Source organism: Petromyzon marinus, chromosome 4 (genome assembly GCF_048934315.1).
Source record: "Petromyzon marinus isolate PM22_M1 ecotype Great Lakes invasive population chromosome 4, UKy_Petmar_22M1.pri1.0, whole genome shotgun sequence".
In the NCBI taxonomy this organism is placed as follows: Eukaryota; Metazoa; Chordata; class Hyperoartia; order Petromyzontiformes; family Petromyzontidae; genus Petromyzon; species Petromyzon marinus.
The window spans coordinates 17,265,678-17,283,307 of NC_133670.1; the positions used below are offsets into that span (position 1 = coordinate 17,265,678).

Sequence of the window (17,630 nt, forward strand, 5' to 3'; positions counted from 1 at the left end):
GCCTCGCCAAAGAGAAGCAGTTCCAGCCCATCGCATTAGGGGCGAGTTAATCAAACGTTTGACCAAATAATATAACGGGCTAATTTTTAAGCTGATCATTTTGTAGGGCCCGCGAATGATGATGTTATAAATATCCAAATGGCCCTCGGCAGCAAAAAAAAGGTTTCCCCAACCCCTGCGGCGTTATAAGACACTGGACGGAGACAACATCCGTGTGCCCGGGCAGTCGACAAGAGGCGAGTGTTGATCGTCGATCGTGGTGGACTTGAGCAAGAAGAGAGGCAGGCAGGGAGGCAGAGCGGACGCCCGGGGGCAGGAGGAGGAGGCAACCAGGCACCGACTCCGCCCCGTAGCCCAGGCCAGGGACCCCCGTCGCTTCGGGGACAGCGGAGCACAGGAACCACAGCACCCAGAGGCTCCAAACCCTGCGAGCCCCGAGACCACAGAGGCCGATATCCCTGACCGCAGACACACGGACGGGTACCAAACTCCGCTCTGAAGCCTCGGACCTCGAAATCGTCCGTCCCGTGGACCCCGTCGCCCGCTAACACCCGGGAGGATACGGCTCCTCCCCGTGACGGTGAACTCCGTCGCCTCGGGGAGGGGGTCCCTGACACACCGAAGACCCCCTTACGGACCCTGTATATATACACACCTCCTGAGGGCCATGCTCGCGTCCCCGTCGCTCACCATGGTCGCCTGCACCAACTTCTTCCTCATCCTCGTCGCCCTGCACCCGTGCCTCGCCTCGCTCGGCGTCCTCAACATCGACGAGCTCAACGAGATGAAGTATGGCATCGAAATCCTGGCGGACCCCGTCGTCAAGGGCCAGGTGAGGCGGTGGAGTGTCCGCGCGGGAGGGTGGCCAAGCCCCCCTCGTCACCGTCGGGCCTGCGAGGCCTGAGCGGTGTGGTGTGGGGGTGGTGGTGGCCACCCTCCCCGTGCTCGGATAGAAGCGGCGGCCGGGCTTGGGAGCGAGGGGAGGCGGCAGAGGGAGGCTGGGTGGTGGGGGGGTGACCGGGGCTCACCTCACGGCGAGCCTCGGGGACGACGTTTCAATTGACTTAAGTTTGTGCGTGCCAGGACGCTGCCGGTGTCGATTGTCGGGTGTTGTTTGTGTTGATGTCGCGAGTTTATCGTTGAGTTGAGGGGGGTAAACGAGTGAGTGTGGGGTTGTTGCTGGCCGGTGAACCTGAGCGTATCGCACATGCGAGCTTGTTTTTACAACAACACAGCGCTGTGTATTGCAAATGCTTGTTTTTGTTGTTGTTGCTTTAAAAAAAAACCCTGTTGTATAATGTACACGCCGTGGTGTATAAAGTCTTACGCCTTTATCGTGCCATATGTTTGTAAAACGTGTTACGATGCAGCATACAGCAATACATGGCTGAACGAAGGTCCGCTTACAGTACGGTAGTCAGATGAATGTAATTGGGCGTGTAGCTACTTAAAGAGACGATACTCTCTTTACAACGATACTCTACAAACTAAAATTGCTTAATTTCCGTACTGTCACATTCATTGGGCGTTTGGTTAAGAACATTGCTAAAGAATCCCAAGAATACCACGCTATGTTACAGTCGTGGATATCCAAATGCATTTCTCACTTGGTGAGATTTAAAAAAGGACTGCTCTGGATAATGGATGTCACTTTTAAAAGATATTTGTTTAAAAAAAGTCTTATTATTACATTGATATCCGTTCATCACATAATCTCATACCGTATCTAATTATTCTTTAACTGTTTCCGCCGTGGGTAGCGTTAAGAGGCTGCAATTCATATCGAAAACGTCGCGTGAAACCACACCGTCTATTATATCTATGTTTTATCTTGACGTGGCACAGAGTGGTTGTCGTGCGTTTATTGGACGTGTTGATGTAACAACCTGCACGATGAGCTACCGTGTGAGCCATCCCGCCTGTGCGAGGCTCTTGATTACTCAGCTGTTCACACGTGTGCAGCTGCTTATTTCGGGTATTGTATTTTCAAACAGACAGGTGGAGGGAGGCTTTACTTCAACGTTTACACTTCCCCCATCCCTCCTCCTCCGCCACATGTTAAATGAATGAATTGGATAATGCCTCGTACAGTGAGTGAGTGGTTAGGGCGCTGTGCTTATGAATCTGCCAACGCGAGTTTTAGTTCCTGGCCAAGGGCTAACATCAGTGGCAAGTGATATCAGAACCAGCACAGCCTTCAACTTAACCAATCCCCGGCACTGACCAGCATAGGTGAAGTATGTTTTTTTTACATCACAATTACCAACATGGTGTAGGAGGCCTCAGTCATTTGTTGGATTGAGAATGATTGGAATTTATTACATTTTAAAATTGTATGGTGTATACTTCATGATGTTTGCCCCAAATGGTCAGCTGGTGTACAAGTCAGCTTAATTGTTAACCAAGTCAACAGCGCTGTTGATATCCATGCGTTCTTGATGTTGCTGCCCCTACCGTAATTTTACTGCAAGAATGTGGGTTGTATTTTGTAAGTTTAATCCTAACAATATATAGGGTAGTTGCTCTTACAGCACGTCTTATTTCTTTTAAACACCAGATCTCAAACTGCACTTTGTTTTCCCATAATCCGTTTTCGTGCTTACCAGTATCCGCTTAAAAGTAATTAGGACAATTGTAAGCGCCTCACATTTCGTGATTATTAATGCAGAGCAACGGATCTTGTTTGCTTTGCATTCTATTTGGGTTTATTACAGTTCTGAGAATAACAAAAGATAATGGTTTGACTGCAGTGCCATTATCTCATACCAATGTTAATGGGAAAGTGCTTCCCCTTCCTTTATGTAAAGGATAAAAATGCCACTTGAATAGTTTTTTCTTGAAGAAGTCCTTTGACAAATCTGTTCTGCAGGTAATTTTCTGCAACATGGGAGTTCTACTCTGTAAGATCTCCAAATGTATTATTTGACCTATGACACGATGGCGATAGCACAATTGAAAAATAAACATTAAACAAATAGAATAATGTCATTTATTTTACATGTGTGGGGGTACTATCAACCACAAACAAAGAATCCTAGAAGCCGAGAAGCACAGTGTCACTTTTTTACAGCACACTCGGCCACCATTATCCAGGGTACACTCCTCCTTTGCACTTCGATCTCTTGACGCTTAAAAGTTTTCTTTACTTACAGTCGAGGCCCGCGGAGACGCTGTTCGTCTCCTCCAAGTACGGACAGCAGTACGAGTGTCAGCTGCCGCCGCAGGCCGTGTTCCGCTCCACCGGCGAGAGCTCTGGTGGGGAGCATGGCTCGCTCTACCAGGGTCTCGCCATCCCCGAGCTGCTGAAGCCCATGGCCAACGTGCCGTGCCTCCTTAAGGTGCCAAATGTGCATGTGTGCATCCTTTTACGATGTGTACAGTGGGAGTAACAAGTGGTGCACCTACCTCCGCACCTCCGATTAGCACGGTTAGCTACATATGGTGCGAAAGAAGTTCAACATACATGCAGTTCATTACGAGGAGTCTGTCCCGTCACCCCCTGACAGTTTGCCTTCTGCAGTGCATGTGACCTCAAAGTGCACCTAGCCTGGCATAAGTAATGTGACTGCCACTTTGTGGCAAATTGCATTTGGTGTTGTGTATAGCCGAGGGGGAAAAGAGTAGTGTGGGTGGTTATCATGCACACCGCACCACAAACCCGGCAACCTCCGTTTTTTTTACCAGCTGTGGCTAATGTCAGTGATACCAGATCCAATCCTGTTCCTCTGCTAAGCCAACTTATTCTGGCAAGGTTAATAAAACACCAAGGTGGCTCTGTGAGGTGCTGGGCATACCACGCCCATATATGCCGTACAGACCTTAAGAGGTGCTCACTAACAGAACGGGAGTCATTTTTCTGTTATCTTTGTGTTCTTAGGTGTTGGCTGTTGTTAGTGTCCGAAGTGTGTGCTTTGTGAGGATTGCACTTGGAAATATACTGGAGCGGTTTGTGCATTACAATATATTCTTTGCTGCCCGGATGTGATTCCTGACCACACACACAGTGCAAATTTAGATTTCCTCTTGATTAACTTAACCTCAGAATATGAGTACTGTACATTGTACTCATTTTACTGTTTAGTATTTGCTCAACATCAACACTGTGGAGACAGACACTCGGGAATAGTGATGGCACCATCATCTCCTTGTCTGTCATGACAGTCCTAATAGGAATTCCATAGCAGTTTCAAGTTGTCATAGGAGTTGAGTGCTAAATAAGGTGACCTCTTTGTGTTTGCATATGGTGTGCAACTGTACATCTCATTACGTTGGTGTGTGTGTTTTCTCTTTCTTTCCAACACTATAGACGAGGGATTGGTGGACGTATGAATTTTGCTATGGGAAGGACATTAAGCAGTACCACATGGAAGGTACAATGCTTGTGCCATGAATGAGGATTTTTAATATAACCAGCATCATCATTGTCAATCAATATTATCATTACAGTCACCGATATGGTATATGTTTTTTTAGCCTCGAGATTAATAGTGCTCAATTTAAATACAATAATGAGTTCTTGTTAAATATGAATTATGTTTCCTGTTGTCGTAATTTGGTTTCCAGTAAGGTTTTACCAACGATATTTGATGCAACTAGTTAAGAGGTGAAGTTTAATTTTGCATCCCATTGTCTTAAAGGTGTGTGTGCCCTTCTTTATAGGATCAGAGATAAAGGGTGACATTATGCACCTCGGCTTCTACGATTCGGAATTTGACTGGAGCAATGAGACTGCAAAGGTAAAGGTACCTTAGCTCGCTTCACTTAACACATTCTTATGTACACACACAAATATATATGTTAATATTCTTTGGGTCTTTCGGTAAAGTTACGTAGATAGGTCCAAATGGGAAATAAATAAATAAACTTCGCCGTTTCCTTCCAATGACGATCGCTTGTGTTGTGATCGAAACGTCGTAGTTTTTGTTTATTTCATTTTTATTCATTTGAACCTATCTACGTGACTTTACCGAAATACCCAAAGAATATGAATTCCTGCAGTCACGAAAGTCAAGATATTTTTGTTAAGTGTGTTTACATATTAATAATTGTAGATGCAAGTGTTCCGTTATCCCCTGGTATGCGTGGATTTTCTCCGAGTTACTCAACTAACTTTTTATTTTACCATGTTAGGCCCACTGAGCTATGTAGCTCTTTTTCAAATGCGACCTGGCCACTCATAAGAGCCCAATGAAGTGGCTTTTCTTGTGGAAATGTATAGCAGCCAAATACTCTAAATGCAAATGAGTTATCCGTTCCCTCCCACATACCACACACTTTATTGATGGAGTTGCAAAACATCCCAATGGAGTACACTGCTGAACTAGTCTTGTTACTTACCGAGGCGTTCCATGGTTAAATGATTGGCATTATTAAATAATTGACAATATTATTACATTTAATTCAAGAGGATATACATGTGTGTAAAGTAAAAAAATAATTACACGATTTGACAGTAAGCTGTCATAGGCAGTGAACTCAAGCACGTACACCAAGCTCTTAAGGCTAATGGTTACTCCGACTATACAATCCGCAAAGCTATCACTCAAACCATGAAGAAGGACCCTCTTGAGGAGCCTTTCAGAATCAGAATCAGAATCACTTTACCCTACATTGAGGGGATCACAAAAAAGATCTCCAAAATCTTGAATAAACACGAGATCCAGGTCCGTTTCAACACATTACATAAAATCCGTGATCTGGTTCCGTCTGTAAAAGATGTGATTCCGGACATACAGTACCTGGTGTCTACAAACTAAGTTGCCTCTGTGGTAGTAGTTACATTGGAGAAACCAAACACCATGTCTCGGACCGCATTCGTGAACACAAAGCAGACCTTAAACACGGTAGGACCAACACCTCGGCCGTGGCAGATCATTGTTATAATTCAGTAGGCTCACATGACATTGACTTTTTCAAGACAGAGGTTCTTTGTAAGCCATCTGGCTACCATGAGAGATTCGTTCATGAGGCTATCCACATATACAAGCACAGAGACAATTTCAACCGAGAAGATGGATTCTGGCTTAGCAATCATTGGAAAGATTTGATAAACCATTTCAGGTCTTAATTGATTGTTCACGCTTACAGTGGCTTTCAGACAGCATACATTAATTTTTCGTCTCCCCCTCCTCTTTTCAGAACATAGATGGACTAGTCCTTCTAAATAAACTGCCAAATCGCTGCGTGTGGCGCTGACGTTTTTTATAAATAAATAAACACGCCGTTTAAAAATAAATAAATTAATGCGAACCGACAGACCTGATGACAACCGTTTGTGTTATGGTCGAAACGTCGTGAGAATTTTTATTTTTTATATATATTTTATTGTTTCCCTTCAACGTGACTTTACCGAAAGAGCTAAGAATATGAATATTAAAATGTACTTAATTAAGTACTTTAGGTGACAATCTATACATTTATTCAAAACGTAGGCTGCTTAGTTTATTACAGTTTGTTACCATCTCTTGTTGTATGCTGTGTGTGTGTGGTGTGTGTGCTTGTGGGCATGCAGGCTGGCAAGCGCCACCGCCTGAAGCGCTATCACAGCCAGCTTTATCGTAACGGCACTCAGTGTGACCTCAACGGCCGCCACCGTGAGGCTGAAGTCCGGGTAAGGAGATCCACAACCTCCTCCTATGTTACCGACTTCTCCAATTATCTATCTGTGTTCACTGTTAGATTAACAATAGGCATGTGACGATTCATTCTCCCCCTGCCCTGTAATGTGTATGCATTGCTGTGATTTGGTGTCACAATTCAATACAAGAATATATTTATTTTACTAATTTGTATAAAGGTTCCACGCTTCTGGGAGGCTCAACCAGGAGACATGGTTAGTTCATCGGCCCAGCCTACTTTTTATTAGCCACGTCCACTCAACAGCTAGCCCTGCCCACACTGTGGTCTTAACCAATTTAATTGCACATAGCTGAAACCCAGATTCGTATCCAGATTCTCAGTCATGTCGGCTGAGTCCTCTGAATGCTGAGACACCCGGTCACCTCTCTCCGGATTCGCTTGTATAAATATTGCTCTCCTGCCGACCCCTCCGCATCAGTTTGTGTGCGAGGAGGGCGGCTCGGGCGACTACCTGTCGCGGGTGGACGAGCCGCAGTCGTGCATGTACGTGCTGACGGTGCACACAGTACGGCTGTGTGCCCACCCGGACATGCGCATCCCCACGAGATCCAACCCCCAGCCCATCCGCTGCCAGCCCAGCCTCACCCCCAAGGAGTATGAAGAATATTTTCGCACGCGTGTCTGTGAGTTTCCTTGCTCACTTAATCACTCGCTCGCTTATTAACTCGGTCACTGATTTGCTCACTCACTTGCTCGCAACACTCGCACGATCGCTTACTCCATCACTCACAAGATCACTCGCCTTATCATTCACTCGCTCCAGTACATATTGTCGTGAGCACGTGGTGATAATTTAATTTAAGAAAAAGTGTAAACTATTTGAGAAAATGAGTAGGAAGTCTAAAGTTAAAAAGTGTTATTTTAGTCTCAGCACCAGGAACAGGAAAACAGGAGGTATGGTAGTCTGCATGGTATAATGTGCAGTGATCACATATGTAGGTGATTTGTCCTCATTAAGCTTAGCGCAGCAGTGGCAATTACACTTGAAAGTAACCACGTACAAACAACAATGCCACTTCACCGTTAAAAATCAAGAGTTGTAACTTTGAGCGATTGAGCAGTAAACCTCTGCCTTACGAAATATCCAGTAATTCTGGTAATCACCTATGTTGTTTCCAACTGAGTTTGAGCTCATTTTGCATTAAATTGTGTCTTCTCTTGCATTTGCGTTCTGGCCGGCGCCTTGGTGAGCAGCGGCCACACAGAAGAAAGTGGACCGCATGGCGCAAGAGCTTCGCTCGCTTGACCACTTATTGGGGCAGGAAGAGGAAAATGCCCACGAGGAGAAGGATACCTCTACTTTCTCCAACTCCAGGGGGAGCCCCCAGCAGGAGGTGGAGGAGGGGGCGACGGTACCTGGTGGAGAGGCAGATGCCGGAGGAGCAGGTGAGACATCCCGTCCCTTTCCCATTGGTGTCTTTCTTGTGCCTTCACTGTGTAATTTACACACAAACTGTATAATCAGGGCCTATGGCCACATCTGGAATTTGCGTGATCTCGTCAGCTCTCGGAAGAATTTAGCCTGTATAGTTTTTCGATGGTCAACCACCATGTTATGATGGGTCTATGTGGTGGGCAGCAGAGGGCTGCCCACCACTGTTTCTATGCTCCCACATCTGTGATACCATTTTTCACCAACCCACATTGATTCGTGTGAAGAAACGTGGTTAAATAACCCCCACAACACACACGGCATTGGAAGGCTATCATCCAAAAGTGGATTTATGATAATCCTTGAGATGTACATGATATTTCCAGGAGAAATCCACTGTGAATCACACTCGTGGCAAAGTAAAAAGCGTTTACAGCATTCACGAAATTATCAACTGATATTTTCCTGAATACTTACCAGGGTGGATGCTTCTGTCACTTTTGTATAATAGGTCCTGGGAAATAATCATAAGAATTCATGCAACTGATTTGACCAAACGTTCACGTAAAACTCGGTTAAAATTACATTTGCTAAACATTGTCATGTTATGACCCATGTTAATGAGGTTTAGCAGTTGTATTTTATAATGTAAAACTTACATTATCTCGTGTAAAAAGGACTTCTTATTTAAGACTGGTGGTTTAAACTTTTATGAATGAGGTATTCCAAGTACAGACCGCTTGCATTTTTCTGCAGTGAGCATTATTAAAGCTGCATTTGTTAAATATTACACGATAAGTACACAAGGCCGAGGTTAAAAAAAAGCCAAAATAAACAGTGGTCAAGTCATCGTGACCTTTTACCAACACTGTCCTCGAATGTTTAGTTTGTTTTGCCTCCTTGGTGCATTGTCAGCGTAGCACAGCGATGAGCATGAAAGTTGATATTTCATACCGATACGTATGTTTGTGTCGTATAGCTCTCTGATGGGTTTTCAAGTTATAGACCGTGTTATTCGATGTTATGTCCAGCGCGATGCTGTACATGCTGGCTGCTTCTTTATGCAATGAAGATGCTCTCACGTGGAGTGAAATGTCAGACAGCATGCAGACCAATACGCGGTACAACGAGAAAACACATCGGAAAGCTATAGCTCGTTTTATGTTTTACGTTTTACGTTTGAGCATTCCAATGGTGCCACGATGATGTTATATTACTCCTCTTCGCTGTTGTTTCCTGCAGACGGGGACCAACATGAGGCCGTAGAAGAAGAGCAGACAAAGGGAGAGACCAATGCCCTCAAGGATGGATCTTCTCCGCATCAGGAGGTGGATTGTGGCATCAGCTTTTGGCAGCTTATACTAATAACACGTTTTACCATTTGTCAATTCACTGCTGGATGAGGGCCTCCCCACGCTGCGTTAGTCATGGAGGTTGTTTAATCGTACTTCGCCCGACTGGTCGGTATGGTTTCGTGAAGGGGAGAAGTCTAGGACCAGTTCAGATATCACTTGTCACTGATGTTGGACGTGGCTTGGAATTGAACTCTATTTATAATGCAGTGCACTAACCACTGCACCACGACTCGCCCTGTGTATGAGTCTCTTCAAGGTTTTATTCTGTCTCATAATTCAGGGATGTTCTGTTCCATGTACATGTCTACAAGATGTGGCTCAGAAACTGCTGAAGCAGTAGATTCAACTATCTTTAAAAAGTGTAAATATCTACTTTCATCATCAACTCCATGCCAATATCGCCCTAAATGAAGTCGGCATCAGTGCACATTACAACAGAATGGGAACGGTACGGGGGACATGGAGCAACAGGAATAAAAAAAAGAAACCCGTCACGACCTCAGCGGCTAACACAGACTGAGCAAAGTAAATTGCAGCCAGGTGTGCCATCATTTCACATGTGGATGTTAACGACCACCTCCCTTAGTGAAGTACTTTGTTGAATCCTTGACGAATGCTCAGGGTTACGGCACGGCCTGCCCATGTAACACGGTGCGTGTGAGAAAAAAACGCATGAATGGTGATTAAGTGCAGTCTTTTCCTACCCTGTTTCCTCATCTACCTGACTCTCCATCCCCTTTCTATGTTTCCCCATATTCCCACTATTTCCCTGTTTAATTGTGCTCCTGGCTTTGCTTCTCCATTTGCCCCCCACTCTCCAGGTGGAGATAGTGACACTGCGGTCTGTGCAGGATGCCCTCAAGAGGACGTTTGGAGAAGATGTCCTGGAACAGCCAGGTGTGGTATTGGGAGGATAGCCTCACAGCATACATAACCAAAACAACCAGACATCTCGTGTAGCTGCACACCTAGGCTTTGCGTCCCTGACTGTATCACGAGTTTGAAGCTTTGATAACTGCAAAATAGACACTGGCGCTCTTCACCAACCTGCAGTGACCATCACCGTGAAGTACAGTATGGTCGTGGGGAAGTACCCAAAGGGGCTGTACAAGTAGTGATACCACTAGAGATTGTTTGAAAGAAAATTAGATCGCTTGTATCTCTTTTGGATATCAGATTTTATCTCGTCGACACTGATCTAGGCTGTGTCCTGGGCTGTCCAACACAAGGTTAAAAATCAGTGATGTCACAGCACTCTTGTTTATTAACACGCACCAACGGGTTAACACTTCCAAATAATCCATCTATAGTCGACTACAGTTCCCAGTCAGGACAGTTGGTAGACTGCTTGACAGGCGACGCTGAGATGGTGAAGACGGAGACGACGGTGAAGACTCCAGCAGCAGCACGACGGGATCCCACTCCAAACGACAGCCCCGAGGTCCCCTCTCGGGGGCCCCTCTTATACTGTCAGCGTGGCCTGGCTCTGCTCCCGGCCACGCCCCCTTTCTAGAACCAACCCGCGGGTTCCCGATGTGTCCTTTACGTGACCTTTCCCCTAGATCCCCCTCTGGTCTATCACCTGGCCTGCTGCTGTCAGGGCTGCTGTATGCTGCAGATCCCCTTCCCCGCCAGCAGCCAGCGCTAAGCTGCTACATAGCTAATTCTATGTCACTACATCTGTATAAATTCGTGTGAGAGTGACATGACTGGAGTATCACAATGACGCACTTAACAGTAACTTTAAAGTCTTGGTTTTCATTAACAAAGCTTAACAAATGTCGGAACAGCTCAGACACAGCCTACATACATATCGGCGAAATAACAAGCTGCTTGCATTTTGGCTTGTATTTTTAATTCAACCGCTTGCAAAATTATTGAACAGATACAACGGTGAAAGTTGAACATTGGAGTGGCATGAGAAGGGTCGTGGCACGGGATTCAGGTCGTGGATTAACGGCAGAGTCCGTGCAGCAGTAGTAACAGGGGTGGGTAGTGTGGAGGCTGAAGATGCGTGGTTTAAACACCCGTTTTGTCTGCGTGAGCACGCACACGCACACCGGGAGAGGGAGACAGACTCCCAAAGCAGTAGTAGCTGTTCACCATCCCACTCCTCCCTCTCTTATTAGACACTTCCTACATAGAATGTAATCACATCCCAGCAAAGGGATGGACAGCAGATCCTGAGCACACACACACGCCGTGCGACATTGACATGCGGCATCATCGCCTGTCACGGAGTGTGCGGTTTGTTTTAAAGTGTTGATGACGGAATGGACTTGGTGTTGCCTTGTTTTTGATGGCTTATATTTGCACGGCGTTTTCCTCCCGACAGGCGATGATGACCAACAAATGCAGTTTAAAATCATCAGGAATCAAGGGGATCTGATGAAGTTCTTGGAGGAGATGCAAGAGAAGAAAAAGAAGGTTGTTCACGCTGTCAGTCGGATTGTCATTCTCACTGTGATCTGTCGTTTTTAAAGTCTAGATATCATGGCTGGAATGTTCCCGTGATGTTAAAAAAATGTTTGCCAAAGCTTGCAATCCAAACCATGGCACTGACATTTTGTACAGTTGAGGAATTGTCTTGTTAAATTGTTGCATTTAGCAATTTTTATTTTTCTGCCACATGTTTAGAAAGCAGCAAAAGGAGACCGAGAGAGCAAAGCAGCTGCCCCCAGCAGCAGCAGCAGCGACGACAAGATGGATGTTAGCAGAGAAGGATTTACAGAAAACTCGGCCCGTGACACAGGCAGCGACAATGTGGCTGAGAACGACATTCCAAGCACACCGAGCCGAGACGGCAAGACGGAGGCCAAGAGCTCGGAGGAGGAGAGAGGCGAGGAGGAGGAGGTGGAGGAAGAAGAGGAGGATGACGATGATGTTGAGGTGCTACGGGAGTTTGTGCAGGAGCTGCGGGGCATGAACCTTCACTCCTCTGATATCCAGAATGTCAAGCAGCATCTGCAGCAGAACATAGAGGGGGAGTTTGACTCCATCTTGGAGGAGGTGAAGATGCATGATAGAGTTTATCCATTCCTCACTGTGAGCTACGACATGACATTTATTTTTGTGTAATTCAGAGTTCGAGTGCGTGTGCTGTGGTTAGCACGCTGCTCTACGAACCCGGTAACCCGAGTTCAATTCGCGCTCACGGCTAACACTAGTGACAAATATCTGAAATGGTCCTGAGCCTCCCCTTGGTCCACTCAGCCTCAAATGAGTACCTTGTGTAGTGTGTAAGCATTGCCACTGGGGAGACAAAGGTGGTCGTGCATGGTGCTGGCCACACCCCCTTGTGAACCGTACCGTCCTCATTGGTGCTTGCTAACAGCACTTGCCCCAGCAGTCTGTTTAGGCTATACAGGGAATGTTTGTCTTCATCTTGTCGCTCAGAGTGTGTGTTTCATGGGTTGTCATGACATGTTTACGTCATATTCCTTTCATGTGTGCATGTGTGTTTCGTTAATGTATGTTGAACTTATTTCGCATCGTGCGTAGCCAACCATGCTAATCCGAGGTGCTCATTTTATATCCCTTATAATTTCAAGAACATCGCGTGATTAATCTGGACGTATTGATTGGTTAAAAAAATCCTCATATGCATGACCTTGTTTAGCGGCACGTGACCCCATGCAATGGCAAAGCGTTCACACGCCAGCAGAGATGGCATCCACCCAAGAGAGGGAGCATCCACCTGGTGTGACCTCCATGTTATAATAATAAAGCAATATTCTGATTGTGGGATGCAATTTCTACATGGGCAAAATAATATCTCTTACACTTTCCGCACCTGATTAGCACGATTGGCTACGTATGGTGTGAAAGACGTTCAATATACATGTACATACATTATCTGGTGACTCTGCCTACCGGCAGGCGGAAGCAGAGCTCGAGGCGGAGGGCCTGAAGGGTGAGTTTGACAAAGAGGAAGCCACCAAGAGCTTGGCGGGCACGCTTAACCGACTAATGGAGAAGTTGGACGGCACAGGGGACTCTGGGCCCGGCCCGGACAGCGCACGGGAAAGGCGGCATACCGGCGGGACGCAGCACGTCGGCGCCGCTGCCGACACCGTGTCAGCCACCCCCGCCAGCACCGCCGCTAATCCGGCAAAGAAGGACGGTGGTGAGCGGGCCGCGCTTTTTGCCGCCGTCTTCGGCTCTGGCGCCAACAGTCGCGACTGCTGGGCGCATAACGGTCCATTGATTAAAATGGGTTCTTTAAAGCGCATGATGCGTGCGTTGTCGGTTGTACATGTAAGAGTTGTTTTTATGTCAATACTTGAGGCAAATGTTTCCTCGAACTTGATGGTAGCGAACGAGACAGGAACGAACACATGGAACTCGGCTTGCCCCACGTTGTGCTGTGCGGCTAGACGAGGACCTGATGGACGTGGGACGCGTGCGTGTGCGCGTGCGCCGGCTGAGATCTGGGGGCTCGGCCCAAGGCGGGGAGTCTGCCACCAGAGCGGGGGGCCACTCGGGGGACCAGGTCCGCAAGATCGAGAACGTCGTCAAGGAGCAGCTGGAGAAGGCCGGGATGCGTGCTGAGGGTGGGGCATTTTTAAGCTACACTTAAATATTTTATTTTACCCCGGGTAAGGCTTACCGAGTTATATAGCTCTTTTTCAGAAGCAACCTTGCACACAAATGATAGTCCAACAAAGTGGCTTATCGTGTGCAAATGTATCGCAGCCAAATACTCTTAAGCGCACGTTTTCTAAATGTGGAGGGAAAAAACGGAGGACCCGGAGAAAAATCCGCACGATCACGGGGAGAGAGACACGCGCACTCCAAATATACAGACGTCAGGGTTGGGATTGAACCCACGATTTCCTGTATACCAGGCGAGGCAGTTGACATCTCACCACAAGGAGACACGGGGGCATCGAGGGTGGGAATACAGGGAACGCGATACGGTGACAGGGCCATGTGGGGCATGCTCATATAGAGACATAGGGCCAAATAAGCAAGGGGCCTCTGGGGACATGGGGGAGTGGGAATGCAGGGACGTGGAGATATAGGAACACAAGGCCATAAGGAATGGTGGTTATATGTGGATATGAATACGCAGGGGATATTGGGATGTGATATGGGTATATTCGAAATTGACAGCTCGGAGGTTTATTGGCGTTACCTCGTAGGTGTCAGCCTGGCGATCTAAATTGCTTGAAATCTTGTACGAAACACTTCTTACACGTATGGTCCACAACGCTTTTACACGTATGGTCCACAACATCATTGTCCCAAGTATATTTTTTACTCTAAAATGATGTGTGTTTGCCTATATCTTACCAACTTGACATTATTTGGATTTACACCACTTTCTGTGCCAGAAGAGCTGTGCCAGATAAAAAATATTGTGATCTTGCATTGTGTAACAAGTCGTCAAGTTGTGACTGGTTGTACAGCACATTGATGTGCGTGCTCATCTCGAAGAACGTACAGTACAACCCAAAAAGACATCGAAGGCACTATTCAATCTAGATTGAAAACTAATTTCCTCTAGATCTGCTTTTTGTGTTTAATTTGATCCTTCCCCACACCTCCGATGAGCACTGTTGGCTACGTACGGTGCGAAAGAAGTTCAACATACATACGAGGACTATAGAGCATCACTGCAAAACCATACGACAGTAGAATCGTTACGTCGTCTACTTGGCAAGTTATGGCCGTTGGTTTGTCCTGGGGTGTTGTGCTACAGGACAGCGGTAGTGTCACTGTAAGCTCGGTGCGCTACGAACCTGGCGACCCGATTTCGCTTTCCACTCGTGGCCAACACCCGTGATGATTATCCAAGCTGTTCCTGAGCCTCGCCTAGTTTGACTCAGCCTCAAATGATTACCTGGTGCAGTGTGTAAATATTGCCACTAGCAAGACAAGGGTGGCCAGGCGCAATGCTGGCCACCTACCTCCTGTTGTGTCATGCCGATCTTCATAGGTGCTCGCTAACAGCACTTGCCCTAACAGTCTATTGAGGCTACACGGGGAAATTTTTGTCTTTGTGTTCTGCAGGGAAGATCGACGTGAAGTTGGTGTCCTCGGGAGCGCTGGGCGGGGATGACGATGACGATGGCGCGTGGCTGTCTGACGAGGACACGCGCTCTTTCAGAGACATGCTGCTCGGATTCCTGGTCAGAGCTCAACCCCCCAAACCCCTTCCTCGCCTGTCCCCCCCCCCTGACTGCTGTGTTACATTTCATGAGGAATGCATGAGTGGGTCTTGAAGATTAGTTCTACTGAACTGTTTCAAATCATTTGGTTTAAAATTCAAGATGAGTACAAAAAGTACTGTCTCATGGTGGACATGACTGTCACCCAGTTTTTTTTAAAGAGATGTTCTGTTGGTGGAGGGTGGGAGCAGTGCCACACTGGTTCACGCACTGCACTACGAAACCGGCCACACCTGAGCTTGATTCCCTGCCATGGTTAACATCAGTGGTATCTGTACCAGTCCTGAGTATCCATTTTCCTGTTTCGACATCAGCACTGGGGAGACGAAGGCTACTGGTTGTGGAGCTGGCCACACCACTCCTTCGCGCACCAAAATGGCCTTGCCATTCGCCAACGGCACTTTTCCCAACAGTCTGTGATGACTACACGGGGGTTTTATTAGTTGAGTGCTCGTGTCCATACACGTGCCCACGTTTGCATGTGTAACTTGTGCGCACGTGTGCGCGCATCCTTTTATGCGTGTGCGCGCACGCATGTATGCTTGCATGCAATGATGACGATGACATGTGTGTGTGTCCCGGCGTGTGTGTGCGCGTTAGACGGGCGACAGCGATGAGATGTACCGAGAGCAGCAACGGCAGCAGCAGCTCGAAGACAACTACCGCTTCATGCTGGGGGGCGATAGCACGGCCGGGGAAAACGGCGGCACACAGGGGCAGCCCGTGCTGGCAGATGGAGATGACGCCGACGCGTAGCCGGTGCCACAGGCGGCACGGCGCCACCCGTGGGAGTCGTCCGTCCATTTGTCTCTTAGTCCGCCAGCCTGCCAGCCTTCCTGCCCACTTGCCCCACCAGCCCCACCAGCCTCCTTTAAACCCTCCAACCTTGCCACCAACCCTGAACTGTGAAGGACGAGATGCAGCGAATCCGTGATTTTCTTTTTTCGCCGACGCTTTTCGGTGGAGCAAAATGTGAAGTGGGGGGTGGTGGCTGGGTTAACTGATGGAACACGTGTGTGTGTGCGTGTACAGGAAACATGTCTAATTGGGGCACACAGTGGTTGGGGGGGGGGGTTTACTATGTTTATGAGCTGTGATGAATCACTCAGGATTTGTAAAAGTGGCTGGCAGGGTTTCTTCATCACTGGGAGGAGCATAGCAATTGCTGTGGACTTTGAGAGCCAACTTTTATTTAAAACGATCGAGTTACGCGGAAAAGAAATGTTAACTCAGAAGAGCAACCTGGACTGAGTTTCTACCCGAGAAACCTACGGCAAAAACGAAGCCTAAATCTTCATCCCCTTCACCCGCGCACGGCCCCCCCTCGCAGCACTTCCGCCGGAGGCGACAAGAACGTTGGCGCATCTTTGACGACACGAGTTGCAAGCAGCGCTGCCTAACGCCCATCAATAACCATCAAAAGTTCTTCATGAGAAATTAGCTGCAACGGTGACAAATGGCTACGATAAATGTAAATACGAGACTCGCTCATTGCTTCCAGTGTCTTGACATTGGGGTGGCCACCGACGGAGCAGGCACTGGGGATGGAAGAGCAGTGTTTCCGATTCGGAACCTTCATGTTGGCCGAAGTGCCCCACCATTCCCAGTGACAGGCGCAAGCACCCCCCACCCCTGCCCCCCCCACCCCCCCGAGATAGCGGGAGCACTTGTGACTTTTTATAAATCTGTGCACGTCGCGGTTGGGCAGAGCGCGCTTCGGTTGTGTGCACACATTTTTTTGGGGGGGGGGCGTGGGGGTGGGATGGGATGGCACTAGGAGGATGTGGGAATTGGGCGGATGCTGTGTTGATAAGTTGTCCTCTCTGATTGATCTGAGAGAGATGTTCAACCAGTCACTGGCACTACGTATTCGCCTCACCGTTTGCACTTCAGCCATGGCCAATTGTGTGTCCCGTTTGCAAAGTAATATTTATTTTAGCCCATACCGCTGTTCTCAAATAAATGTTCACTTTACGAGGTTTTCCTAGCGGTCATTAAAGTGTTTTTTTTATTTCTCAAGCCAAGTAAAAGTGTCTTCCCATTCAATCCGTCATTGGGGTGTGCTCTTTGGGCAGCTTTGGCAAGTGGTGG

At 47.4% G+C, this 17,630-nt stretch overlaps 1 protein-coding gene across 3 annotated transcripts; it reads left to right on the top strand.

Moving 5' to 3' along the window:
• The first annotated feature begins 329 nt into the window (after positions 1–329).
• OS9 (OS9 endoplasmic reticulum lectin) lies at positions 330–17,521 on the top strand. 3 transcript variants are annotated; one of them, XM_032945873.2, is made up of 15 exons: positions 331–832; positions 3,153–3,338; positions 4,307–4,370; positions 4,660–4,736; positions 6,512–6,610; positions 7,058–7,262; positions 7,834–8,025; positions 9,254–9,339; positions 10,188–10,263; positions 11,702–11,793; positions 12,004–12,375; positions 13,246–13,492; positions 13,743–13,919; positions 15,382–15,500; positions 16,140–17,521. In XM_032945873.2, the coding sequence occupies exons 1-15, from the start codon at positions 668–670 to the stop codon at positions 16,293–16,295; spliced, it is 2,313 nt and encodes a 770-aa protein (XP_032801764.2). In that variant the 5' UTR covers positions 331–667; the 3' UTR covers positions 16,296–17,521. The 3 variants fall into 3 exon arrangements, with proteins under 3 accessions (XP_032801766.2, XP_032801764.2, XP_032801765.2); XM_032945874.2 differs by having other exon boundaries at positions 332–832; positions 12,004–12,255; XM_032945875.2 differs by lacking the exon at positions 13,743–13,919 and having other exon boundaries at positions 330–832.
• Positions 17,522–17,630: the final 109 nt, after the last annotated feature.